General features: G+C 40.9%; 1 protein-coding gene and 1 non-coding gene across 2 annotated transcripts; one reads left to right on the top strand and one right to left on the bottom strand.

The window, feature by feature from the left end:
- Window positions 1–3,172: 3,172 nt before the first annotated feature.
- On the bottom strand, window positions 3,173–3,313 carry LOC123626301. Its single transcript, XR_006730791.1, has one exon. It is a non-coding gene; the product is annotated as a U4 spliceosomal RNA (small nuclear RNA).
- A 1,425-nt stretch (window positions 3,314–4,738) lies between these two features.
- Window positions 4,739–25,175, top strand: RNF34 (ring finger protein 34). The gene is made up of 6 exons (XM_045534894.1): window positions 4,739–4,874; window positions 16,131–16,349; window positions 17,485–17,892; window positions 21,530–21,649; window positions 21,892–22,093; window positions 24,220–25,175. The coding sequence occupies exons 1-6, from the start codon at window positions 4,869–4,871 to the stop codon at window positions 24,408–24,410; spliced, it is 1,146 nt and encodes a 381-aa protein (XP_045390850.1). The 5' UTR covers window positions 4,739–4,868; the 3' UTR covers window positions 24,411–25,175.
- The last annotated feature ends 1,926 nt before the right edge of the window (window positions 25,176–27,101 follow it).

Consider the following 27,101-nt stretch of genomic DNA (forward strand, 5'->3'; position numbering starts at 1 on the left):
GCCTTAGGAAACCAGTACACCACTTCTGACATTTTTATTTTATCATAGTAGTTTAAGCTCCACGAGGACAGTGGCTGTGCCCTTTTTCCAGTGCTTGGCACATAGGAAGTGCTCAGTATGTATTGAATGATATATGAATTCCAGGGGGAAATTGCATTGACCCTGTATTTCAGTGGTAGGTGAATTGCTTCCCAGTACTGTATCATGTTTACAGTATCCAGAAAGAGGTTATATGTGAATGCAGATTTACTGTACAAGAATGAGCCTGTTTTGCAAGGTCTGTTTCTTTATTAGAAGAACAGTAATACAGGTGAGTTTAATACTGAACTGGGGACAGGGGAGTTGGCAGCTCTTCTACCTTTCATCACTGCCTCACTAAGCCTCAGGAAAGAGCGCTCTCCTCTGTGTTTCAGTTTCCCAAGCCATGAAAAGAAGTAAGCACTGTCCCCGTTTGTCTGCAAAGGAGGATCATCAGTGGAGAAAAGCCTGTGAACTGCTCCAGCTTCAGAGAAATATCACTGGCCATATATTATTTGTCTTCCTCTCTGGAAACCACCTTAAAGTTCTGTTTCTGTTTCACTTTCAGGAGTCGTCAACCATTCAGCAAAGTTTAACAGATACGCTGCTAGTTAATAATTATGATCTCCAATTTACAGATGGAGAAACTTAAGGCAGAAGAAGATTGTATGTTCCAGTCACCAAAGTAATTCACTGGCTGAATTCCAAAAAGATTCTGTGAGTCCAAAACAAAATGATTCTGTGGAGCCATCTGTTCTCCAGCTGCAGAGATGGTTTTCTGAAGTGCAGTAAGTATTGTTGAAACCATTTTTACCATAGCGGAAGTCAGTCAGGCAGTCGGGATGCAGATAGGAGCTGGTTTCCGCATTCAAATGAAGAGATACTTTGTCATTTCTACCAGTGAGTAGGTTTTATGACCTATCTATAACTTTGGCATTTGCAAACTCAGGTTAAGCAAGGATGGTTAGAGTCCCTTTGGCCTTTTAAATCATGAAATTTATGCTACAGAGAAGATGGATTATCTTGACTAGGTAGAACAGTTATATTTGTTAAAGTGATCGAGGATAAACAAAACATAGCAGACCAGATCTGATTCACAGATACTTTGATCTGGCTCATATTTAAGCAACCAGAGTTTTGCACTAATCTAATGATGCAATTTAACTCAGGTGGGGTGTGGGGAGTGGGTAGAGAGATACAAGTGCTAGAGATGAGACAAGAATGGCAGAATGTAGGCAATTGTTAAAACTGGGTGATGGGGGTTCATTATACTATTCTTTTTACTTCATACGTGGTTGAAATTTTCCAAAATAAGAAATGATTTAAACGTTTGTACCCCCGTAATATTCTGAAATTAAAAAAAAAGAAATAGTTTAGTACATCAAGTTACTAACCAACTTTGCAAAAGGCTCATCATATTGTCTTCCATGAATGATCTTTGAGAGATTCTGCTGCTAGAATAATAACTAGCCTTCTACTCTATTGTCTTATGAATACACATGGTCTTGAAATAGACTAGTAACTTACAAAAATTTAGAAAATGAAACTTTTGCGTCTTGAACTTGAGAAATGTTTTGGAATTATTTACTTTCAGAACATTGTGAATTCAATAAAAGAATTTTTTGATGGATTAAAAAAATACTCAGAGAATGGCTCCACTACATCCTAAGCAAGTAATTGTGTTGCAATTAATTATCCCATGTGTTTTTGCAATCCTACTTTTTGTCTTTGAAATACAAAGTATTAGGTTGTTATGATTATACATTAACAGACCAAATTTTCCTGAACCACAATTGGTATAATTAGTACACAATTGAAAGAAGGGTGTCATTATACAAAGTTTGAAACAAAGAAAAAGTTTTGATCACATAATGGATCTCTTTTATTGAGAAAGTATGATGTTTAAGCACAAATGTCCCTCAAGCTTCAGGAAATCCCAACTTCAAATAGTTGGGAATTGTGAACTCATATGTCCCCTATTTGCTCCCTTATGTTTTTTTAAAAAATCATTTTCCTTCTCAGTCTTCCAGAAAAAAGAATTCACTCAAACATATATTGGGAGCTTGCTTTATGCTAGGCACACATCTGTGTTCTGGAAACAAAGTCTTCTCAAGTATGGCACTGTTTTAAAATGTTCTCCAATACTTAAAGCTCTCCCTACCCTTGATTGTTTTAATTGCCCTTCTGTGCCCACTCTCCATCTGCATTAACTTTTTTTGTGTTCTTCAATATTATCATTGGCAACAACTTTGAGATATAGTTCACATACCATACAATTCACCCATCTAAGTTGTACAATTCAACAGTTTTAATAAATTCAGTGTTGTGCAACCATTCCCACAGTCAATTTTAGAACATTTTCATCACAGTTACTCCACTTCCCCCTATCTCCCTCAGAGACCCTAATCAACCGCTACTCTGATTTCTGTCTCTATGGATTTGCCTATTCTAGATGTTTCATATAAATGGAATCATAAAATATGTAATCTTTTGTGTATGGCTTCTTTCACTTAGCATGATGTTTTTGAGGTTCACCCATGTTGTACCATGTATCAGCGCTTCATTTCTTTTTTAGCCTAGTATTCCATTGTATGGATATACTACATTTTATTTATACATTCCTTGTAATGGACATATGGGTTGTTTCCACTTTTTGGCTATTATGAATAATGCTGCTATGAATATTAGTGTGTAAGTTTTTTGGTGAACATATGTTTTCATTTCCCTTGGGTATACCTAGTAGTGGAATTCCTGGGTCATATGGTAACTCTACATGTTTTAACTTTTTTTTTTTTTTTTTTTTTTTTTGAGACAGAGTCTTGCTCTGTTGCCTGGGCTAGAGTGCCAAGGTGTCAGGCTAGCTCACAGCAACCTCAAACTCCTGGGCTCAAGCAATCCTCCTGCCTCAGTCTCCCAAGTAGCTGGAACTATAGGCATGCACCACCATGCCGGGCTAATTTTTTTGTATGTATTTACAGTTGTCCAGCTAATTTCTTTTTATTTTTGGTGGAGACGGGGGTCTCGCTCTCTCACTCAGGCTGGTCTTGAACTCCTGACCTTGAGCGATCCTCCAGCCTCGGCCTCCCAGAGTGCTAGGATTACAGGCGTGAGCCACCACGCCCGGCCTGTTTTAACATTTTTTTTTTTTATTCAGTCTCCATAGAGACTGTCAAAAATTGCCAATGCCAACTATATTTCAAGTCGTCATGGCGAGGTATTGGGAAAAGTTTTCAATTAGCAATAATTGCGCCTCAGATAAACTTCATTGGCTATAATACTGCCACTGTGCAAAGCTGTTTTAACATTTTTTAAGAATTGCCAGACTTTTCCAAAGCAGCCGCACCAGTTTATTAGTACATTCCCACCACTAACATATGAAGATTCCAAATTCTTCACATCCTCACCGACACTTATTTTCTGTCTTTTTAATTTTAGCCATCTTAGTAGGTGTTTAATGGTATCTGTGGTTTTGATTTGCATTTCCCTGATGACTAATGATGTTGAGCATCTTTTCATATGCTTATTCATAAACTCTCTAAGACCTGCCAGGTCCTTTCTAATGAGGAAGACCCATGGCTTTGTGTCTCTAGAACATTTTTATTGAGTTTCTTTGTACCTAGATTATTAGAAGAATTAATTAATACTTTCTCTTCCAATGAAGCTCAGCTGCTGCCCCAACATGGTGAATGAAAGGCTGGCTTTCTGTGTGTTTTTCCAAAAAAGAAAACCCAGTACTATTCTGGATGGGAAGTTACGTTACATTATCTGAGCAGCATTTGAAGCCAGAAAAATAAGGTGATGCAGTATTTCAGTCTAAGGAACTGGCCTGGCCTTGTGTGTGTGTGAGATAATCTGACATAGCACATATTGTTTAAGCAAGTCTACTAATAAAAAGGAATAGAAGTCTTAGGTTCTCACGAAAAGCGAATTGACATCTTCATGTCTATTTGAAATCTTAAATACTGGTTGAATTAGAGGTGAGAGAAGTGTAGCAAAACCAACTAAGTCTCATCCAGTCCAGCTGAAGAAATCGATACCTTAATTTACAACCTCAGTTTCTCTGTCCAAAAAGGTCAATTCCAAGGGATCACGCGAATCCTTTTATTGTGCTAGGATTTTGGTTATTTTCAACATTGCTTAAAAGAGCACTTGGGATTCGACAGCCCCTGGTTCTCCAAGTGTTTTCAATAAAACTTGTTGGTAAAGGCCGCGTCCTAGCGTGTGCAGCTGCCGCTCCTTACCAGGCCCCGGAGGAGTGAGGAGACACGAGGCCATCACCGAATGTGAGCGGTGAGGCGTCTCGGGAGGAAATCTGAGGCCCTGCTCTGAATGTTCTAACAAAAGCCTTCAAACCAACCGGCGTTTTCAAATTCACCACGGCCCTTCCTACCCGCTCCTTCCCGCAAACGTGACCAACCAGGCCCGAAAGCCAAATTTCTGCTGCAGCAGGTTCCTCAGGGGACGCTATCTCCTATTTCAGCCTCCCAACCGAGAAAGCCGCTCCACAGCGCGTCTCCCGCCACGCCCACACCCGCCCATCTCCACTCGGGGCGGAATGAAGTCTTGCCTTGCCCACCCGTCATCGCCAGAGGCCCCGCCCCATCGCCACCACTTCATTGGCTCTGGTGACCGGCCCCCCGAGTATCGGCTTTGGATTGGCCGGCTTGGCCGCCGGTCTGCGTTCTTCCCGGGGCACGCGGCGAGCGTGACCACGCCCCTTACGTCGGGACGCTGGGTCGCCTCGGCAGGCGCCGTAATAGCCGCCCAGAAGGAAGGAGGTCGGCTGGGCGAGGAGCTGCTATGGTGTTGAGTTCTCGGGCAGAGCCGACCGAGCCGAGACGGTCGCGGCCATGAAGGTGAGGGGCCGGTGGAGCCGGGCAGACCCTCCTCGCCTGTTCTGTCCGGCCGGAGCACCCAAAGCGCTTCCTTTTCTCCTCAGCGGGTACCCTGCCGGCATCTCGGAAGGCTCCGCCGAGGGCGGTCGCCCGCCCGGCGTCTGGGGCCCTGACTGGCACCGGGCGGAGAGGCTGGGTTCCCGGACCCTCTCGAGCCCCCACAGTGCTTCCCGCCAGCGAGCCCGAGGAGTGGGGGAGACCGGGCACCCCCCGCTCTCACGCCTGGGGGGCCCCTCTCTGCGCCAGGCCCCGTGCGCCTCCTCGGGGGCCTGAGGCAGATTGGCCGGTGCTCGCCTCAGCCCTCCGTGCCTTTGCCCTCTCCCGCCTCGAGTCCTTGAACTAACCCAAATGTCGGGGACATCACGGGACCGAAGAGAAAAGGAGTGGCGCAGGGAGTGGTGGGCCCGGGACTAGGCTAACAGGTTAGAGACGTCTCAAGGCGGGGATGCCACCCTGAAGGGGTTCTTCGTAGGCTTGTCGTTGGGGCCATGACCTAGAGCGCGAGCCGGCTACGTGTGTCTCCGCCGCCACTAGGTACGCAGCAAATAATTTGACAGCTTGAGTTCTCCAAGGTGGGAGTGAGAGCGTGGGAGCATCACTGATGAGAAGTTTAGGGAAAGGGGGAAGGCGGAAGGGGGGAGATTCTCTCAACTTGATCGCTGAGAGTTCCAAAGAGCTGTGTGTACAGCAGTCAATTCAGGTGTTGATTCATTTGCCGAACTCAGACCAAGTGGGATGAGTCATAAGGTGATGATACTCTTTCAGACATAGACAGTTGTGTTAATCTCAGTGAAGAGGTGTGCTTGGTGTGGATAAGGAAAATAATACAGTGAGCTGCTAGATTAACTCTACCTTCACAAAGCGTCAAAGATTTACTATGGAAGATTGAAAGAGAGTGTCTAGTGGCTGGAAATTCATTTTCTATGAAATGTTGAACATGTTCTCTGTGTTAGCCAAGAGGGAGACATGGTGAATAGAAATAACGGAAAACACAATCCCATCCTATAGGGAAGTGTTTGCCATTCAGAAGAGGAGAGCTTCTTGAGTAACCACATTACAAGGCAGAGGATATAAGGTATCAAAAAAATGTAAAATCCTCAGGAGCAAGAAAAGATACTTTTGGCTACAGAAAGCAAGGAATATTTGTGGAATAGGTAGCTTTTGAACACTGCCATGAAGTATGAGGATATTGTAAGAGCTTGGGTTTTTTTTTTTTTTTTTTTTTTTGAGACAGGGTTTCACTCTGTTGCCTGGACTAGTGTACAGTGGCATCATCATAGCTCCCTGCAACCTCAAACTTCTGGGAGGCCTATGCCCCCACACCCGGCTAATTTTTTATTTTGCTGTAGATCAGGCTGGTCTCCAACTCCTGGCTTCTAGCAGTCCCCCTCCCTGGACCTCCCAAAGTGCTAGGATTACAGGCATCAGCCACTGCACCCAGCCAGTTACTGCTCTCTAAGTTGAAATTGTAGAAACAAAGTTCGGTAACAATTGAAAATGTAGAAAAGATATGTATTTTCTGAAGCAAAATGACCTGAATAGACATCGGGATGTGCTAGATGACAGTTACGAGTGATGCTTTTATTTTTGTTTCTGTGAAACTGGATTCACAAAATTTAGGATTTGGGCTGTTTACTATTTAACTTCATATTGATTTATATTTAAATTGTTTAATTGTAGGTATGCTCATTTGTAGATTTCTGGGTAAGGTCAGTGATTCCTGATGTCATGGAATTCTAGCCCATGAATGAACGTTCATGGAAGGAAGTACTTCTTTCTGTGAACTTAAAATTACTTTAAAAGCTAAGCGATTAGATAAGTACATTTTCACTCAGGAGCACTCAAATCAGGAGCAGCCGATAATATTATACTACATGTATGAAATGGATGTTTTCTTTCTCCATTTGATTTTTTTGTTTTTGTTTGAAAACTGATGTTTTGATACAGGTTTTTACCTCTCAGGCTCAAGTAACTGTTTAACCTTAGAGTAACATCTGATTAACTTTCCATAAGGGATTTTTTAAAAAAAACCAAATTGGTGCTATGTAACTTTGATTTAACCCTCCTTATGTTTTTCTGTATTTATATTGATCTCACCCTTAATTGTGCTAATTATATTTATTCTCCCAAGCTCAAAATGAGATATCAAGGAGAAAATAATCTACTGAATGTAATTTCCTTTTCTTTCTTTTTTTCTCTGAAAGGTGGGGGAGTGGTACTAAGGATCAAGTGTACTGTTAAAAAAAAAAAAAAAAAAAAGAAAAGCCCAAACATGAGGAAGGTAACATTTATAATCTAACGTTTATTTTCTGTAGGACATATTATTGTAAAAACTATCAATTTAGCCAATATTTTGTCTAAAAATATTACATTTTAAAAGTCAGCATCTCTTTTTGCAGGCTACTTAATGTCCAAATGGTATAAGAGAAAGAATTTAGGATGTAGAATCTCTTCCTTTGTGGTATATGGTTGGATATTCGGTCATTAAGAAAGCAGTGTTCCCTGTATATTGCATTTCAGGGAACTGCTTATATTGAAGCAGCAGCTTCAATAAGAAATCCTTTCACATTCTAAGGAGCGTATGTTCTAAGGAGCGTAGCTCTAAATTGGATAAAGATTTTGCTGATGATCTCAACTGTTTCTTTTGCTTTCCTTTAAGTTCTGTAGCAAAGTTTAACCCAACTGAAGTTTAAACTATAAAACTTTTTTATATCACTGGTGCTAAGATTTGAAACATCTTTTTCCTATCATTTAACACCAGGATATTGAGTTTTAGCAAATTAAAGGTTGCCTGGAGTTTAAAACAAAATCTATGGTAGGTGAGTTCTCTGAGGAAGCTTTTATTGGTGGAAAGACTTGATCCCTGTCTGGTCCTTGTAGCTTCTTTCAGCATCTGAGAACATTAATATTCTTGAATTTGAAAGTTCTAGGTTCATCCTTAAAATAACTATGTAAAAATATTATCATATTTAATTTAGAAATGTGGTAAGCAAGGTAGATAGACTCTTAGGAGGTAGCATTAATTACTGTTGTTTACCTAGTTTAACCAAAACTGAATGACTTAGATCTGTGGAACCCCCATGCCAAGGATCCACACCTGTCTGGTCTGTGGCCCACCAGGAACTGGGCCACACAGCAGGAGGCCAGTGAGTGAGGGATGGCCCACCTGTACTCATAGCTGCTCCCCCTCCACCCTCCCTGCTCACCACCTCCACCCCTGTGGAAAAACTGTCTTCCACAAAACCAGTCCCTGGTGTCAAAAAGGTTGGGGACCTGTGACTTAGATCATTTAGTTTTTTGTTGTTTTCATACTCATCAGCTTGCTTGTCCCTCCCTCCCTGTCTATGTATGTCTCCATTTCTCTGTGGCTGTCATTTAATCTTCATGGAAACCACCATAGTTTTTCTTATCCTTCATTCTAGTCTGGCTGGTTAATATTATATTTGATGGAATCATTAAAAGGGATCACATCCTGATGTAGTTTGGAATAGGATTCAAAATTTGTATTAAACTTGTTAATTCTTTAAATTGAGCATTTTGAAGTATTTTCTTCTCACAGAGATTGTAAAAGCATATTAGATCATACACACAATCAAAGGCAGCTGAACCTTGAGGCCATTTGAAAACTCTAGCTCTCTGCCAGGAAGAGAGTTGAGCTACTGCTCTTGCAAAGAAACTGTACATTTCCTCTTTTGTTGAATGAAATAAATGGTGGTGCAGAAATGGGCTTATATTATTTGAATCTGACTGAGGAACCTGAGAGAATGCTTATAACATTGTTGGTCTGTTGTTGTGGAAACTTGTGCTAGAAACTGTCAGTCATACTTTCATGTAAATTGTTTAGATGTGTGGATAACACTCCCTACCTGCTTTGTTCCTAGAGAGTGAAGGGAATTTCTAATTCATTCTCCTGGAGGGGGAACAGTTTGGGAGGAACACTGTCAGCCTTTCTGCTACTATAAGAAGAAGAGGGACTTTGATGTTAGTGAGTTTCAGTGAAGGAACTAAACATGCTTGGCTCAGTACTTTCTGGGACCTACTCAGATCTGTCTTCCTAGAGGGAGGATGGCATTCTGGTCTCCACTCAACTAGGTGGTAAGCTATTTTGGTCAGCTGTGCTGGTTACTAGGTAGCATATTATCAAGACTAGTTAGTTGGCTACAGAGCTAAGGTCATATTCTCCAGCTGGTATTATCAGCTATTTCCATTTGTCTATCTTAGTTCTTAATTAGCTCTAAATTGGGAGTGAAAAAAAGGTAGTGTTGGCCGCCTAAAAGATGGTGTACTGGCTGTGGAAAAAAAAAAAAAAGACCAGAACTGGCATTGATGTCAGAATGACATGAGAAAATCTAGGTGTCTGGGGCAGTCCAGGCAGGTTTTAGAATTTAATTTCTTACTATGGGCCATGAAAGTTTTTCGTATGATATCTGGTTCTTAACTGGTAAGAGCCAGGCAGACCATGGTCCCAGGGCTGCTCTATCAGGAGCAGTTTTGGCTTAAGAGGGTGGATAGGAAAGGGATTAAACTATTAAGTCATTTTCAGTAGTCATTTTCAGTAGTCATTGATGGCTAGAAAATAAACTGCAAACAAAGCTAAATTCCCTGAGCTTGGAGTTTTGTGCCAGGCACAGACAGATAATGGCCTCCTTCTGTTATTCTCTGTTATTTTGAACTACATTCATGGTCAAGAGAAGAAATTTAGCTGTCTTTACAAATTACTGTTCTTTTTTTTTTTTTTTTTTGAGACAGGATTTCTCTCTGTCACCCAGGCTGGAGTGGTGCAGTGGCCTCATCATAGCTCACTGCAACCTTGAACTCCTGGGCTTAAGCCATCCTCCTGCCTCAGCCTCCTGAGTAGCTGGGACTATAGGCATGTGTCACCACATCTGGCTAATTTTTATACTTTTTGTAGAGATAGGCTCTTGCTCTTGCTCAGGCTGATTTCAAACTTCTGGCCTGAAACAGTCTTCCTGCTTTAGCCTCCCAAAGTGCTAGCAGCTAGGGTTACAGGCGTCAGCCACTGTGCCTGACCAGATTATTGTTCTAACCTTTTGGATTCATGTGGTATCTATTGCATGGAGTCCTGCTCTCAACTATGGTCCCAAACAGGTCATTTAAAGCCCAGATCATGGCTTTAGTTTTCAGAGATCCAGACCTTGGCTTCACTCATGGAAAAGTAGTTTTTTTGTTTTGTTTTAATGAACAAAACATGGATAAGCCCCCCTTATGTAAGGAATATACCTCTTGGAATTGATGCAGCGCAATAACTCCTTGAATTTACTGCAAATTCAGAAACCAAAGAGCTGTGCCTCGTATACTATCTTTCTAGGAATTGGATTTGCTCAGAAAATCTAGGAGGAAATGGAGTGGTTCGGAGAATATGATTCAATCTTTCTATCAAAATGGGAATAGTGAGTGAATAAAAGAAAAATAAAGGAATATAGACTGATTTAACTAGAGGAGGAGCTTAAAGGGTAGGGAAGACAGATGTGGAAAGGGAAAGAAAATGAACTTAGATCTCCAAAGCTTTTAAAAGGAGGATGTAAAAGAGGAAAGCTTTTTAGTTATTATCCTATCGCATGTGGTAACTGAGGTCCAGGGAAAATGTAACGGGGTGGGGAGTTAGGAGCTCAGAGAATAAATTGGCATATGTCCTTCCTACCCCTGGCCCCCTCTCTACTTGAGGAGCCCAGATTCAATAAACTTGAGAAAAACCATCTCTTAAATAGTTCCCCAATTGCTTTTATAGTTTCTGTCAAGTAGTAACAGAAAATTTGGACAGATTTGAGAGGGGAAAGATCAGTGTAGGGCACATCGATTTATTAGGTGAAGGATGGGCACGGTGGCTGACATTTGTAATCCCAGCACTTTGAGAGGCCGAGGTGGGAGGAACACTAGAGGCCAGGAGTTCAAGAGCAGCCTGGGCAACCTCATCTCTACAAAAAATTAAAAAAATTAGCCAGGTGTGGTGGCACGTGCCTGTAGTCTCAGCTGCTTGGGAACCTGAGGCAGGAGGATCTCTTGAGCCCAGGAATTTGAGGCTACAGTGAGCTATGATGACACCACTGTATGCTAGCCTGGGAAACTGAGTGAGACCCTATCTAAAAAAAAAAAAGTGAGTATCAAGGTGACAATTGTGGGTAGAGACGCCATTGCCCCGAGGGGACATGTAGAAGTTTACGACATTGGATTTTATGAGAAAGCACAGGAAGATGAAACACACCAAAGGGGAGCCAGGTAAATGGAGTCCAAGCCTGGGAGGATTTATCTTCTTGGTGGCTTCTTCAACTTGGCGGTGAAGAAGGACAAAAATAATTTGAACAATGGCTGCTTTTGACAGACCCAGAAATCCCAGATTTTCTCCCAATATTGGAGATTTCATATAAGAAAACATGTAGAGGAATAAGGAAATAAAAGTTTGGGCCAAAGAGCAAATAAAAATACCAAAGTCCAGCAAAGTTTTAGGCCAATATGTGGTAAAAAAGGAAAGGAACTAACTTAAGTATCAGATTAAATTGTTTAAAACTCAGCTGACCCTTTCTGAAAGGATTGGGTGAAAGCATAGAGGGAAACAAAACACTAGAAGTATATCCTACTACTGCTGAAAAATGTAGACAAGCCTTGGGGAACACGTGGCTGAGGTGTTAGAACTCTATAGGCACAAGCTTCAGAAGTAAGCACAACCCCTTCACCTCAGGAATCTGTGGAGGGTGACGTACTGGCTGAAACGATGTAGGCATGAAGACGAAATCTTCCCTTAGATTGAGCAAGCCTTCACCTTTTACCTTAGCTGTGTATCAGAGTCACCTAGGGTAGAGCAGGGCAGGGTGGTGCGTGCCTGTAATCCCAACTACTTGAGAGGCTGAGGTGCAGGGATTGCATGATCCCAAGAGTTCAAGGCTGCAGTGAGCTATGATTATGCCTGTGAATAGCCACTGTACTCCCACTTGCCAATGTATCGAGACCTTGTTTTAAAAACAAACAAAAAACCAGAATCACCTAGGAAGTTCTAAAAAAAAAAAGAAAGAAAGAAAAAAAATTCTAGTGTCCAGGCTGTATCCCAGACCAGTGGAATCAGAATCTCTGAGTCTGGGACCCAGGCATCAGTATTTTTTTACTTCCTTGGTGAGTCCAACATGTAGCCAAGGTTGAGAATCATTGTCTTAAGGGCATTTTCATAGGCCTAGGCAATTCCTTATCGAGAGGCATTGACCACAGCCACTCAGGTACAGGACTAAAACCACCTGCTCCGAAGAGGTTGGGAGGTGGAGTTTGAATCACTAAAGTCACCTTCATTCCAGCACTGGGGTCCCAGAAAACATGGGGCTTAAAGCAGAAATGGAAATTAATTTTTTCAAGTAAGCTAGATGGGAAAGAAAGGTACTTCAAATAAACTAGTGACTGGGGCTTCCCTGTTTCAAATTTCTGAACTGTCAAGAAGGCTGGAGTTTTGGAAATGCTACTCTCAGAGAGGATAACTGTGCATAGGTGTCCTTCAATGTGACACTAAGAAAATTCTCTCATTAGGAGATTTTGTCCAAGTTTAAGTTTACAGATCTTAAGAGGCTACAACCTAAAATTTTCAGTGTTTCTTCTTTCCTTCTGCTATGGTATTTGGGCTAACAACAGTAATATGGGTCTGAGTTGTTCCAAATATTGGGTTATAGCAGCATATTTTTGCCTGGGGCTCTTTGGGGGTTGGCTTGAGTTTTTTTGTTTTTATTTTATAATGAGGTGGTTGAAAGAGGATAGAATTGTTTTATCATTATTTTCCTTCCAGTGAATGAGGAGGACAATCCCTCCATTTTATAGACACATGAGGAGTGGGACAAAATTTTCCACCTTTCAGTATTGATATCTACACAGAGATTCCACCTGTTTTACCAAAATAAATCCATTTATTCCCTTACCAGAGCTCTGTATTTTCTCCCTAGAATTTTAATGTTCATACTGATTAACATGGCTTGAAAAATTGTATCCTTCCTTAATTCATTGTAAAACTCTCTGGTAGCAAGGGCAGAATGTGTGCCAGTGCTGCTTTTTGTTGTTGTTGTTGGTTTTTTTTTTTTTTTTTTTTTTTTTGAGATGGAGTCTTGCTCTGTTGCCGGGGCTAGAGTGCCATGGCATCAAGCTCACAGCAACCTCAAACTCCTGGGCTTAAGCGATCCTCCTGCCTCAGCCTCCCAAGTAGCTGGGACTACAGGCATGTGCCACCATGCCCGGCTAATTTTCTTCTCTCTCTATATATTTTTAGCTGTCCAGATAATTTCTTTCTATTTTTAGTAGAGACAGGAGTCTCACTCTTGCTCAGGCTGGTCTCGAACTCCTGACCTTGAATGATCCTCTGGCCTCGGCCTCGGGCTCGGCCTCCCAGAGTGCTAGGATTATAGGTGTGAGCCACCGTGCTCGGCCGACAGTGCTGCTTTTAAAAGAGTGTCATTTGAGATTTTTGGCCTACTAGGTCAGAATCTCTTTTTTAAAAATTATTTTTATTTTTTGTAGAAATGGGGTTTCACTCTTTTGCCCAGGATAGGGTGCAGTGGCATGATCATAGCTCGTTGTAACCTCCAACTCCTGGGCTCAATTGATCTTCTGCCTCAGCCTCCTGAGTAGCTGGGATAGCTGGGACTACAGGCGAGCACCTCCACGCCCTAATTTTTAAATTTTTTGTAGAGATGGGGTCTTGCTGTGTTGCCCAGGCTGGTCTTGAACTCCTGGCCTCAAGTGATCCTCCCACCTAGGCCTCCCAAAGTGCTGGGATTACATGCATGAGCCACTGCACTAGGCCCCAGAATTTCTTTTACCTTAATTTTTCTTTGTCAAGAAAACACAATTTGAACTTTCTAAGTAGCATGCAAAATTTAAATAATGCTATATTGCCTATAAAGAGGTAATAGGAAGAAATCTTTCACATGTTTATTTGTCAGTAATAGGATGGTGGAGCTGGATGCTACAGAGGTTTCTATTCATGAGGAACTTTCACTCTAGTTAAGGAGACAACATCACATGAATCAGAAGGGGGATAAGCTAACAGCTTCTTTTACACTAGAATGTCACAGCTCTGTGGCTGTCCTAAAAAAATAAGTTAACTCCTGGAATGAAGAAAAGGTTAGTCCTGGTGGTACTTTCTACAGTTGAGGTAGTCCCCTCCCCCCAAAAAAGTTAGTGCAAATTGACTTCAAAATATTTTTAGTTGTTTTAAGAGAGCTTACTTGAAAGAACTGCAGATGAATCTTTTACTTAAAAGAACAATCATTTTAAATGAGTAAATCTGGATTTTCATGCTTTTATGATTAAGCAAACCATGACTTTAGAGTCTGAGGTATATAATGATTTAAAGGCATGAACTATTAATTATAACTTTACCTGACTTTTAAAGGCATCACTATTAATTGAATTACTGGATGTGAAGCCATGTAATACTTGAATCAGTGACCTTGATACTTAAGACTGTTTGGACTTGTATTGTGGTTTCTTACTGCTTTACCTTCTCCTTTCCCTATATTACTTCTGGGTAGTAACAACAATAGTATTATCTTTCCATTGCATTTCAAATTACCTTTTAAGGTTTTTTTTTTTTTTTTTGAGCTTGTTGGACAAACCGTAAATGTTTGAGTCAGATAATAAAATAAATGGAACTGTGTTGTTATGTGCTGCCATTTTAACTAATAATACCTCGGCTACTAGACTTCCATTACCTGTCACATTATCTAGGCTCTAGAATATGCTTAAGAATTAGGACAAGGGGCAAAAACCTGTTTGTTCTAAACACTGTAGCTTTTATACTTTAAGCATGGGAAAATACCTTTGGCCCTCACTGAAAATTTATTCTTTTATATATACTTCTAACAAGCTGGGTTATCAGGGTTCTTAGATTATATTTAAAAAGGAGACAGTTACTACAGGTAGGTGTAGGGATAGCTGTGGTGGCTCAGAGAGAGGGAAGACAAGGAGAAAAAAAAAACCAAAAAGCAATACATTAGGTCTGGGCCATTTAGTGGAGTGGAAAATAGCCCTTACACCTTGGACAGTCATCGTGGTTATCAAGTCATTGAAAATTATGTTTAGTATTTTCAGTTTGAAAAGGTAGATTAAATGCTGTTTAAGAAGTACTTGAGGCCGGGTGCGGTGGCTCACGCCTGTAATCCTAGCCCTCTGGGAGGCCAAGGCGGGTGGATCGCTCGAGGTTAGGAGTTCGAGACCAGCCTGAGCGAGACCCCGTCTCTACTAAAAAATAGAAATAAAAATTATCTGGCCAGCTAAAAATATATATAGAAAAAATTAGCCAGGCATGGTGGCGCATGCCTGTAGTCCCAGCTACTCGGGAGGCTGAGAGGCAGTAGGATTGCTTAAGCCCAGGAGTCTGAGGTTGCTGTGAGCTAGGCTGACACCACGGCACTCACTCTAGCCCGGGCAACAAAGTGAGACTCTGTCTCAAAAAAAAAAAAGAAGTACTTGATATCAAATGAATATATTTTTTATGAAGAATTTGGAAAGTAGAGAAAAATTTAAAGAAGGAAATAAATTATACATGATACATTAAAATGTAGAGAGAGTTTCAGTTGCTGTTTTAATGTTTTCCCGTCATAGTTTAAAAATAAGTTATATATGCCATAGTATATTATAACCAGTTAGAAATTTGAGAACAGAAGTTTAATGAAATTAAGTAATTTGAATTTATGTTTTTTCTGCTAAATAATAGCTGGGAAAATCTGCCTCATCCTATATAACTGTGGCACCTAGTATAGTAGCCACCAGGTTAAGGTTGCCAGATGAGATATAGGACACTCAGAAACTTTGAATTTTGGTTGAAAAGTGAATAATTTTTTAGTACAAACATATCCCAGGTATAGCACAGGACATAACTTCTGTCCAATCTTTTTTTTTTCCTGTGCAGGTGCACATGTATCTGTGTGTTTGGGTGGGTGTGGGTTTGTTTTTTGTTTTTTTTGTTTTTTTTACATTTAGGTCATGTTGTATCTTTTCCTTTTGTCTAAGAAGATACCATGAGTATCTCCAGTGCTAGAGATTGTTTGGAAATACTAGAAAATTATTTTTTTCCAAATAGCTTGAAATTTTGGTGCCCAAAGGAATATAGTAATCTCAAAGTTATTTAGGGCAAACTTACCTCTCCAGAATAGCTTAGCATTCTCTGAGGATCCCAGTGAGCCCAGATTTCACTTCGTTTTAAACTGTGGCACTTGTGTTCCTTTTTAGGCTGGTGCCACATCTATGTGGGCTTCATGCTGTGGGCTGCTGAATGAAGTCATGGGAACCGGAGCTGTCAGGGGCCAGCAGTCAGGATTTGCAGGAGCCGCTGGTCCCTTCAGATTTACACCAAACCCCGACTTTTCCACCTACCCACCAGCAACCACGGAAGGGTCTAATATAGTTTGCAAAGCCTGTGGACTTTCATTTTCAGTCTTTAGGAAGAAGGTGAGTTGGATGAAATGTTACATAACAAGACACAAGGATCAATTCTTGATTGTAGGTTATTTTGGATAGCTAATGAATCTTTATTTCTTTTTATAAAAATAGCAAAAGTTTCATCCCATTAACCATTTCCCATTTAGAAAAAATTTAATTGAAGGGATTATATTACTGTTCAAATTTTCTGATTAAACATTGTTATTTTTCATGTTGTTCAGGCATCCTTTCTGCTGAACTCTGGCCTGTTTGTACCACTTGATTTTTCATAATGGTTATTTCTTGAAGCAAAAAATTTTAGTCTGCAGTTTTGTTCAGAAATAATTTACTGTAACTGTGATCTCAAGTTTCAAAAATTTATCCCTAACTATAATTTTAACTCTCAAATGAAGAAATTAATGTAAAAAGATAATTATTGTTCAGAAATTCAACATGAAGTACTTATGCTAAAAGTTATTTTCACTAGGATGGAAAGTTATTATTTTTGAGAACCATCATATTGCTAGGCCTCCTTACATTCTTTGATCATCAGTTCAGTACTTGGAAATATTTTAGGGAAAAAAAATACCAGCTTGTGGGAAAAATGCACAAGCAGGAATGACTACATCTTAGTGTCCTCTTTAAGCTTCTCTAGTGGAATGGCTTTGGTTGTGATTAAGGGTGTGTAGGTTACAGATTACTGTATTAGTGGGTCCTCTATTTTCTTGGATTGACCTTGAGAGATCAGTTCCCTTTCTCTTTCCCTCTCTGTGTTATGCTTTTTTTCTTCTTTAAATGTGGGAAATTGTTAATGTAGGAAAAGAGTTTGTGTTATGTTTTCTGTTCCATGTGGTTCAAGTCAGCTCTGTTCTGCTAATTACATGTTTGTACCAAGGGGTGGAAAGGTTTTAATTCATTAACATAAGAGTGTATGTTTTTCTTAAAGGGTTGTATTTGAACTTCTGTAAATCCAAAGTGCCTTGGCAATAACTATTTTGATTTTCATGGCTTTTGGAACACTAAAATGCCTGTGAAAATAGTCTGGTGCCACAGGGGACTTCATAAGCACTAAAATTAAATTTTAATAGAAGGCAAAAAGAAAACTGATGTTTCCATAATGGCTTATATTTTGCTATCATTAAATGCTGCTTTTCTCTTTCTTCAGCATGTTTGTTGTGACTGCAAGAAGGATTTTTGCTCAGTTTGTTCAATCTTACAAGAGAATCTCCGTAGATGTTCTACTTGTCACTTACTACAAGAGACAGCCTTTCAGCGCCCTCAGTTAATGCGGCTGAAGGTGAAGGATCTACGGCAGTATCTCATTCTTAGAAACATACCAATAGATACTTGTCGAGAGAAAGAAGACTTGGTAGATCTAGTACTATGCCATCATGGACTAGGCTCTGAGGATGACATGGACACAAGCAGTCTGAATTCTTCAAGGTCCCAGGCGTCTAGTTTTTTTACACGTTCATTTTTTTCAAACTATACAGCCCCCTCTGCTACTATGTCTTCACTTCAGGGAGAGCTTTTGGATGGGGACCGGACCTCCAGATCTGGAGTGCTTGCACAGGTATGAAGGGGTAATTAATTATACCCAGAGCCTGGCACACTTACTCTTGGCCATATGGTGGGGCCTTTAGTGCTTGATGACTTCAGATAAATGATAATAGAAGTCATGGGCTAGAGTAGAGGTTCCACACCCAGCTAAATTCTGCTGTCTCTGAGTGCTTAGGTGGTAGGTAGCTCCAAAGTCTGCCATCTGAGGGGTCCAAAAATAGCTCATCAATCTCTTGGCCTTAGTCATTTCAGTTTCTCTATCTTACATATTAATAGTTAAACACCATTGAAGTAATGACTGAAAAAGTAGCATATACACATTTGCAGGACTATTTGTATAAGTGTCAGTGACCGTAAAACAATCAGGAGTGAAAGTTATCTTAATGCCTGCTTGCCTGGCTACAGTGAAATTGTTCCAAGTTAGATAATGAAAGGGGCATCTGGATTAGTGAAAAAATGTAGTTATTTACTAATTGTAATTAGAATATTGTCCCAATGATGTCCTTGGGCATCCTGATTGAATAACATTCAAGGGCTTGTAATTAATATTCACTTGTATGTGAGTGATTCTAAAATGCTGAATTACTTTGAACAGTTTTCTTCACATTTAATTTTCTTCACTAAAGGGGTTACTACAAGCAAAGAGAAGCTGGGCATGATAGCATGAGCCTGTAGTTCCAGCTACTCAGGAGTCTGAGACAGGATTGGTTGAGCTCAGGCGGTTGAGGCAATAGATGCACTATGATCACGCATGTAAATAGGCACTGCACTTTAGCCGGGGCAACACTGCAAGACCCTGTCTTAACGCATAGGGAAATTTGGTCTAGTTGCCTTCCAAATACAATTATGTGACACCTAGTGATGTTTCAGTTAATGACAAACCACATATACAATGGTGGTCACATAAGATTATAATATATTTTTGCTATACCTTTTTTTTTTTCTTTTTTTCTTTTTTTTTTTTTTTTTTGGAGACAGAGTCTCACTCTGTTGCCTGGGCTAGAGTGCTGTGGCGTCAGCCCAGCTCACAGCAACCTCAAACTCCTGGGCTCAAGCGATCCTACTGCCTCAGCCTCCCGAGTAGCTGGGATTACAGGCATGTACCACCATGCCTGGCTAATTTTATTTATATATATATATTTTTTTTAGTTGTCCATATAATTTCTTTCTATTTTTAGTAGAGACAGGGTCTCGCTCTTGCTCAGCCTGGTCTTGAACTCCTGAGCTCAAACAATCCACCCGCCTCGGCCTCCCAGAGTGTTAGGATTACAGGTGTGAGCCACCACGCCTGGCCTTTGCTATAACTTTTCTGAGTTTGGAGATGTTCAGATACAGACACTTACCTGTGTTATAGTTGTCTACAGTATTCAGTAGAGTTAACATGCTGCATAGGTCTGTAGCCTAGAAATACTATAATAGGTGCTATACCCTATAGCCTAGGTATGTAGTATAGTAGGCTACACCGTCTAGATTTGTGTACATACACTCTATTAGCACCACTAAATCGCCTAAGGACACATTTCTCAGAAAGTATCTCCTTCATCAAGTAACACACGACTGTAGTCTTAAATTAGGTAAGTCCAAGCCAGGAGTTTTATTTCCCAAATGAGAACTGGCATTATGATGATGCAAACATAAGACACATCTGACTTTGGTACCACTTTCGGGTATGTGACACCATTTGGGAGGTATGGGTTGTTGGATGCTATATTAGGTCATTAAATATGAAATGTCCGATTTCAAATCAAAAGTTCAGTTTATTATATTTCAAACAAGAAACAGTACAATTAATCCACAGTATGCACCTAAACTATCGACACAGTTTTGCCATCTTAATGGTAAGTGGTTTATGCCAGCAGCAAAGAAGCCTGGAGAGCGAGTGGCAATGAAATCTCCAAAGGCATTTTCCACAGCTTGTTGAGAATTGAATATTTTTCCCTGCTAGAAGTGGTCCAAGCCTGGAGAAGTGGTAGTCAGTTGGCACAAGGTCTGCTGAATATGGTGGATGATGGTTTCCAAGTCCAGCCTCTATAGTTTGGGGAGCGTTGTTTGTGTGACATGTGGTTGAGTGTTGTCTTGCAAGAGGATTGGCCTGTCTCTATCGGCCAATCTCAGCTGCTTAATCACAAGCATCCTCATCATTTCATCCAATTGGTTGTAGTAGACATCTGTGATTGCCCAGGTTTCACGAAGGTGTAGTGGATAATACCAGCACTGGACCACCAAACAGATGCCATTAGCTTTTTTTGATGAACATTCGGTTTTGGACTGTGTTTTGGCACTTCATCTTTATCCAACCATTGTGCCGAACACTTGGGATTGTCAAACAGAATCCATTTTTATCACACATAGCAATATGGTGTAAAAATGATTCGCCTTTATGTCATGACAGCAAAGAAAGGCAAGCCTCAAGATTTCTCTTCTGACACTCACTTAATTCATGAGGTACCCATCTTTCCAGCTTCTTTACCTTGCCCATTTGTTTCAAATGGTCCAATACTGTTGGAATAGTAACATCAAATCTTGCTGCTAATTCACGTGTAGGTTGAGATGGATTCACTTTCACTACAGCTTTCAAACCATCGACATACTTGTGCAGTAATTAGCCACATCCTTCCTAAACACTTCATTGATATTTTGAGCTGTCTGTGCTGCATTGGTTCCACGACGGAACTCATATTTGAAAATAATACATTTTTGACTTATCCATGGTTTCACAAAAATTGCTCTAAAAAAATTTTGAATAAAATCATAAGCCAAACCATGCATTTGAAAGAATGAAGATGTACCTTCACAAAAATAAAACAAGAAGTGGCAAAGTGAAATGTCAGAGATACCAACTGTCTAACTGAGTACTTAAGGAAATTGGACATTTTATACTTAATATCCTAATACAACATGGTGTCTGTGAATCAGTGGGAAGGAATATTTGAAACTGGGGACTGACCTAGACTATTGTAGAGCTATGATCAAAATATAGTCAAAAGATCTAGAGATGGCTGAAGTTGGAGAAAAAGAAAAAAAAAAATAGTCAAAGGATGTGGAAGAAGGTACATAACACAGATTGAAGGAATTTTTCTGAAGTGTTTCTCTGTTGAGGAATTTTTAAAACTATAACTACCATCAACCATCAGTGAAGATGTCTAGGAAGACACCTTTGGAATTAGAAAGTTTAAATGTGACGTGGAATTGAGATCTTTCAATTGAGATGCCCCTGACGCTTGGGCTGACCCTAGTCAGAGCTTTAGCTTTTTTCTGTCTGCATTGTAGAGGCTCCAGTTAAACCAGCCATTTGCAGATCCTTTGATAATGACGCAGTGCCATCTCTTACCTTCCATGGCTTTGGCATTCCATTATGGGACCTTCCTCAGGGAGTTAATACTCTGGTTAGATTTTAGAAATATATACATACATAGGAATTTGTGTTTCAAGGTAACTTTATGGAAGGTAAGTTCTCTATGTAGTCTTTTAGGGCCCAATTTTTTGGGAGGGGCAGCAGCATTCAGGATCCAAGGACAACATGGAGTATGCAAGGCTTTTGGGTCATTTGGGAGTAGGATCTGTGGAAAGATTTTCTCTAGTGATAAATCTGGGTAGATGCTGTTAGGGAAATATGATTCCTGAGCTAATCAGATATATTGTGTGTGTAGGTACAGAGTGAAATAGCTTCAGCAAACACAGATGATGATGATGACGATGATGATGACGATGATGATGATGATGATGAAGATGATGATGATGAAGAAGAAGAAGAAAATGTGGAGGAGCAGGTGAGACCTCCCATAAAATTTGGTTTCCCTGACATGTCCATCTGGCAGGAAGGGAAGATGCCCCTGTGAACTTGCTCTAGATTAGCACAGGATGTTTCTTCTGGTTTGAATGTGGGACCATATATTAAAACACTTGAAAGACTGCTGAGAAGTCTGGGAAAAATACTCAGGACCACTGAGTATAGGGTGAGGGTGGTCTAGACTTGTGGGACCCAGGCGTAATGGATGCTCTGTGGTTTCAGACCCCTGGGCTCTCCAGGAAGAGAGTAAGAGCTTCACTGTCTGACTTGTCAAGCCTTGAAGATGTGGAAGGGATGAGTGTGCGTCAGCTGAAGGAAATCCTGGCTCGGAATTTTGTCAACTACTCTGGCTGCTGTGAAAAATGGGAGCTGGTAGAGAAAGTAAACCGGCTATACAAAGAGAATGAAGAAAACCAAAAGTCCTGTAGGTTTATTTTTTCATTTTTCGCCCTACGGTGTCATTCCTTAGGCTTTTAAAAACTGGGTTGCTTCTATCACAATTAAGTCAGATTTATTTTTGAGAAAGCTATCTACCTTTTTACTGAGTTTAAATTAGTTATATGAGCCTGTGTATAGATCTGTTAAGTATTAAGTTCATTATGTGATTTTAGCTCTGAGACCACCATTGCCAAGTATGTTAGATAATTATTTGTTGAGTCTGGTTTTTCTTACCATAATTAACTATTTGTTAGAAACTAATCAAATTCCTTCACTCTATAAAAATGCTTGTTTTTCTCATTAACCCCTCTGGCAGGCCAGTACCTGGTTATCTCAACTGTAGCTTTAAACAGCATGGGGGAAAATCCCTTACAGCCCGGACATTAAGTAGTTCTTAGCATCAAGTATTTGTAGGTTTCTGTATAAATCACAAAAAGGCTAAGAATTTCTGAACTATTTATTAATGAAGTGTGGCACAGAAATCCTCCCCCAGCTGGTGTAACAGGGCCAAGCTATACAACATTTATGGACAAGAAAAAATAATTCAGTGGTGGTACTCAGACTGACAAATTTTATGTTCTTATCTAGACTGAAACAGTCTTCCCATGATTAACTTTTATCATGTTGAGTTTTCTTTAAAAGCTGGTTATAATACAGCATTTGTTGATGAACAGGTTTATGCCCAGAATATGCGGGATGTATTTTGGCACACCTGTTTCTAAGATGACGCCACAATGGTAGATCCAGGAATCCTCAATCCTCAGAGCCTTCAGGGGTCAGGCTGCTGGCTGGGAAATGCTATTACAGCAGTGAGGGGAGTGCCAGTTTACTATGTAAATAGCTGTGTGCAGTACACGATGGTAATGCGTGGCTACTCCCACCCTCACAGTGTTTATGGTGTAGGAGGCCACGACACATGATTTCCAAAGTGTCTTTCTCAGTTAACTCACTGCTTCATCTAACACTGGTTCAATCTCTGGCTTAGATGGAACACACGTTTTGTTTTGGGCCCAGCTGGAATCTTTCCTAGCTTTACTGGCTTCCAGCCACTTATGCCAACATTGACCCTAACAGCCCTGACATACTCTGGCTCCTCTGCTGTCCTAAGTTAGAAGGAACCTCCTACACAGGAGAGGAGACCAAGGCCCTGGCTTTGATTTAATCTCGGGTGTCCCCTAGCATCTTCTCCATCGATTCATCTGCCATCTCATCCCAGAGATTCTTTCTCCCAGGTCCATACCAGTCATCACGGGCCATGAACTAAGACCCCAGATGACAAGAATCTCTTGACACGGCAGGCTGTGAAACATTTATTTATTTCTCTTAGGCCCAGAGACTACTGGCCCTTCAAGCTTGAATTCTTGTTTTGTTCTAACTATATTCCTGATTCCCAGTGATCCTCTCTGTGACCTCTAAGAAGAAAAGCCTCAAAGTCCATACCTTTGTGGCTAAATCTCAGACTGAGGTTAACTTTTTTAACTCATTCACCATCTTTATTCAGAGCCCGGATTTTCTGAGAACCTACATCTGGGCACAGAGCAAGGATGGCCCATCCCTTTTCAGTTAGACTTCAGCAGGGCCTGAGATTCTTCTAAGGCTGTGGGGAGGAGGTCCTTCACTACTTGATGTATGATTATTCCTGACTTTCCTGTGAGTGTGGAATGAAAGCTGCTCTTCCTGCTGAGATGAGAGTCCAGAGACTGTGACTTTCCCATGGCCACACAGCTCAGGCAGCTGAGCTGAAATTCCAGTAGTGTTCTGATTCCAAGGCCCATGTGTTATAAAAATAAACTTACAGCTTCTTTATTTTTCTTTTTCCTAACTTTAGAAGTAATATATCCTTAAATATACCTCTTAAATTACACAAAGATTATAAAACAGGAATGAGTAGGTAACATTTCTTGGGTACTTCAAGCATTGCATTCTTTACAAAACCCTGAGGTATAGGTATTATTGCCGTTTCTAGTTGAGAGAACCAAAGTGCAGAGAAGTTGGGATTATTTCTGGTACAACACTGGGGTGGTACAGCACTTGCAGTGGTCACAGCAGATGGCTGCTCGGCTTCAGGTGGGCGGCCACACCCGAGGCCCTAACTACTCTGTTGCCTTTCAGATGGTGAGCGGCTGCAGCTGCAGGATGAAGAGGATGATAGCCTGTGTCGCATCTGCATGGATGCCGTCATCGACTGTGTCTTGCTCGAGTGTGGGCATATGGTCACCTGCACCAAGTGTGGCAAGCGCATGAGTGAGTGCCCCATCTGCCGGCAGTATGTGGTACGAGCTGTGCACGTGTTCAAGTCCTGAAACTGAGGCTCTCCCCAACAGGACACTTGCTCCCAACCTTGATCCCAAACATTTCAGTGCACAGAAGGGACTGGAAACTTACTGTTCAAAGGCCGAAGCTATTTTTAAAAATTATTTTCACTACTAACTGGGGACAGAAAGGTATATCCTTAGTTATGGAAACACTGGTCCATGCCATGAGCCTATCTGCCTGTGGACACAGGAGCTTCCCGGGTTCTGCGGGCTTTCTCTTAAGTCCTGTAAATACCAACTGTTGAAGTCAGACTGTGCCACGTGTGGGCATCGACTCGTCTTTGGAGGACACTTACCCTGCTATTTCCCCTTCATCCTATTTTTAACTTAAACTACTCAGATGTTTGAAACTTCGGTTCTCTTTAGATGAGATCACTGTCCACAAGTGGCTGACGTGGAACATGCTGAATAGTGGCCCCTCTGAATGTTAACTTTATTAGTCTTGTATATTTTAAATGCTAATATTTGATGAATGTCAGTTTCCATATTGTTGCTATTTCTGCATTTAAACATAATTGGAACAACTGACATTCTACAGGCAACTGCCAGGGCCTTAGACTAAACATGTCCATTTTTGTTCAGGTGTACAGCTTTTTATAGCAACGGCTGCATCTAGCTTCTTTCTTTAGAAGTGTGTGCTAAAATTCTTTATTAATGTGTAATCAGTTTACACTGTTTTGTATAGTGAAGGTGTATTTTCAGTGCTACCTGCTAGCTAATTTCAACTTTAGGAATAAAATTAGATTTTAAAAGGTTTTGTTTGCATTGTCTTGGTCAGTTCCTAATTCACTTGCATACAGTATGGATAGTTATCTATGCCCTGGTCTAGCACCCTTCTTCAGAAGAGATGGTAGGAGCACCTTCAAAGATGTCACAGTGAACCACAGTACTTACTTTTGTTGCTTTCTTGTCAGTAAACACTGATTTGATGTTTCCTGTGTCTAGGTATTGTGCTAGGTGGTGTATAAATTACCTCTAGTAGTCCACAAAGTAGCATTCTAAAGTAGGATACTGTCTGTCTCGCTTCTCAGATGGGGAACCTGACCTTTAAGAAATTTAAGCACTTGTAGCCACTTTTTAACCATGAGATTTTAGACATCAGAATTTGAACCTAGCTCTGATGCCAGAGTTTCTCCTAATCCTTCTAATACCACATAGCAAATAAGAAACTTGATATTAACCTGTGCAAAAAGGTCCTGAAATCTCTTCTGAGGGCCAACTTGATACAGGGTTATGTTTTTGGTTGAGCTGCCATCAGCTGTGGATTCAGTCCCATTGGTAGCAGACAAGGTATGTTAAGAAGTACCCCACTTCTCAGCTGAGTCTCCTGTGCCGACTCTGCAGTAACTCTCAGGTGGTCAGAATCCACTGGTCAATTGACAGATGTGAAAATACGCCTGAACCTGGGGAGACAGTCTGCCTCTGTGCCGTGGGGCAGAAACTTTGGCTAGTTGTGACAACATGCCCTTCAGCCTTTTCTGGATTTAAGGGTCAAAGAATGTAAATCAAGGCCTCGGGGGTATTTTCAAATACCTGTCTCTCATGTTTGGCAGTAGAGCCCAGACCAGGTGTTTGCCTAACGCAATTAGTGGTCACTAGTTTGAGCAGATCATTATTTCACAATAGAAGCAGCACCTGAGCTGCTAAAACTTAATGGGCCCTTGTCCCTTGTCTGTACTTTTCAGGAGACTCTGGAAATTTAACGCTAACTTGATGGTGGGAAATCTTTAAATACAGGATAGCAGGTGATAGGAAGCAAACTTAAGTAGAAGCTAAGCAGGTGCTGGTTTTGTCTAAAGTTAAATTCAAATATTCAGATTTGTTTGTACATAGTCGCAGCTTAAAACACCTTGTTTAATGTTTCCTCTTGGATTTATATATTAGAGTAAGAGAAAAAATACGTAGTGGTGGATTTTTTGGATAGCATTTTGAAGTAACCGTTTAGGGACCAGATGAAAAATTCTTAGTGTATAAGCTTGACACTTGGAATAACTGACTTATTTGGCAGAGGACAAAACATTTTTCCCTGGAATCTGCATTTTTAAAAAGTGGCACATCATGCCTCTTGAAGCAAATTTTTTGAGTAGGTCACATGATATGGATAACATTCTGAAAGTCCACAGTGGAATATATCTCCCTGTCCCATCCTCACAATATGAAAGGATGTCATTTGAGGCACCATAGTATCTTTCTTTGTAAACATCAGACTCCCTAGAGAAAAGGACAGTGCCTCTTTTCTAGGTTATTACGTTGTGATTTAACACAGCAAGCACTCCTTCAGGCTTATGGTCCTTTCATGACTTCATCAGAGATGGCATGTGGGTTCAAGAGCAGCTGCTTGTAGCATTTAATTTAGGTGCCCTCATCTGAAGCTCATTTTAAAAATAAACCTGTACAAAGACATGATCTTATTGGATTGTTCGGTACTTACAGGGGGAGTTCATCTGTGACCACTGCACTGCCCACTGTGGTATCTCTTAAACCTGAATATATGTTGTGATGTCTTTGCTTTGTTGTGCCCCTCTGGTGGCTTGGGTCCCAGCCTTGGCAGCCCCTCCCTAGCAGACCCGTGTGCTCCAGGAAACCTTAGAGGAGAAATACTGTCCTCTAACCCCAGCGTCCCTACGTCCCTTAACCAGCTGCAGCTACAAGTTTCAGTGTTAGCGGCTAATGAGTGAC

Source organism: Lemur catta, chromosome 21 (genome assembly GCF_020740605.2).
Source record: "Lemur catta isolate mLemCat1 chromosome 21, mLemCat1.pri, whole genome shotgun sequence".
Taxonomy (NCBI): Eukaryota; Metazoa; Chordata; class Mammalia; order Primates; family Lemuridae; genus Lemur; species Lemur catta.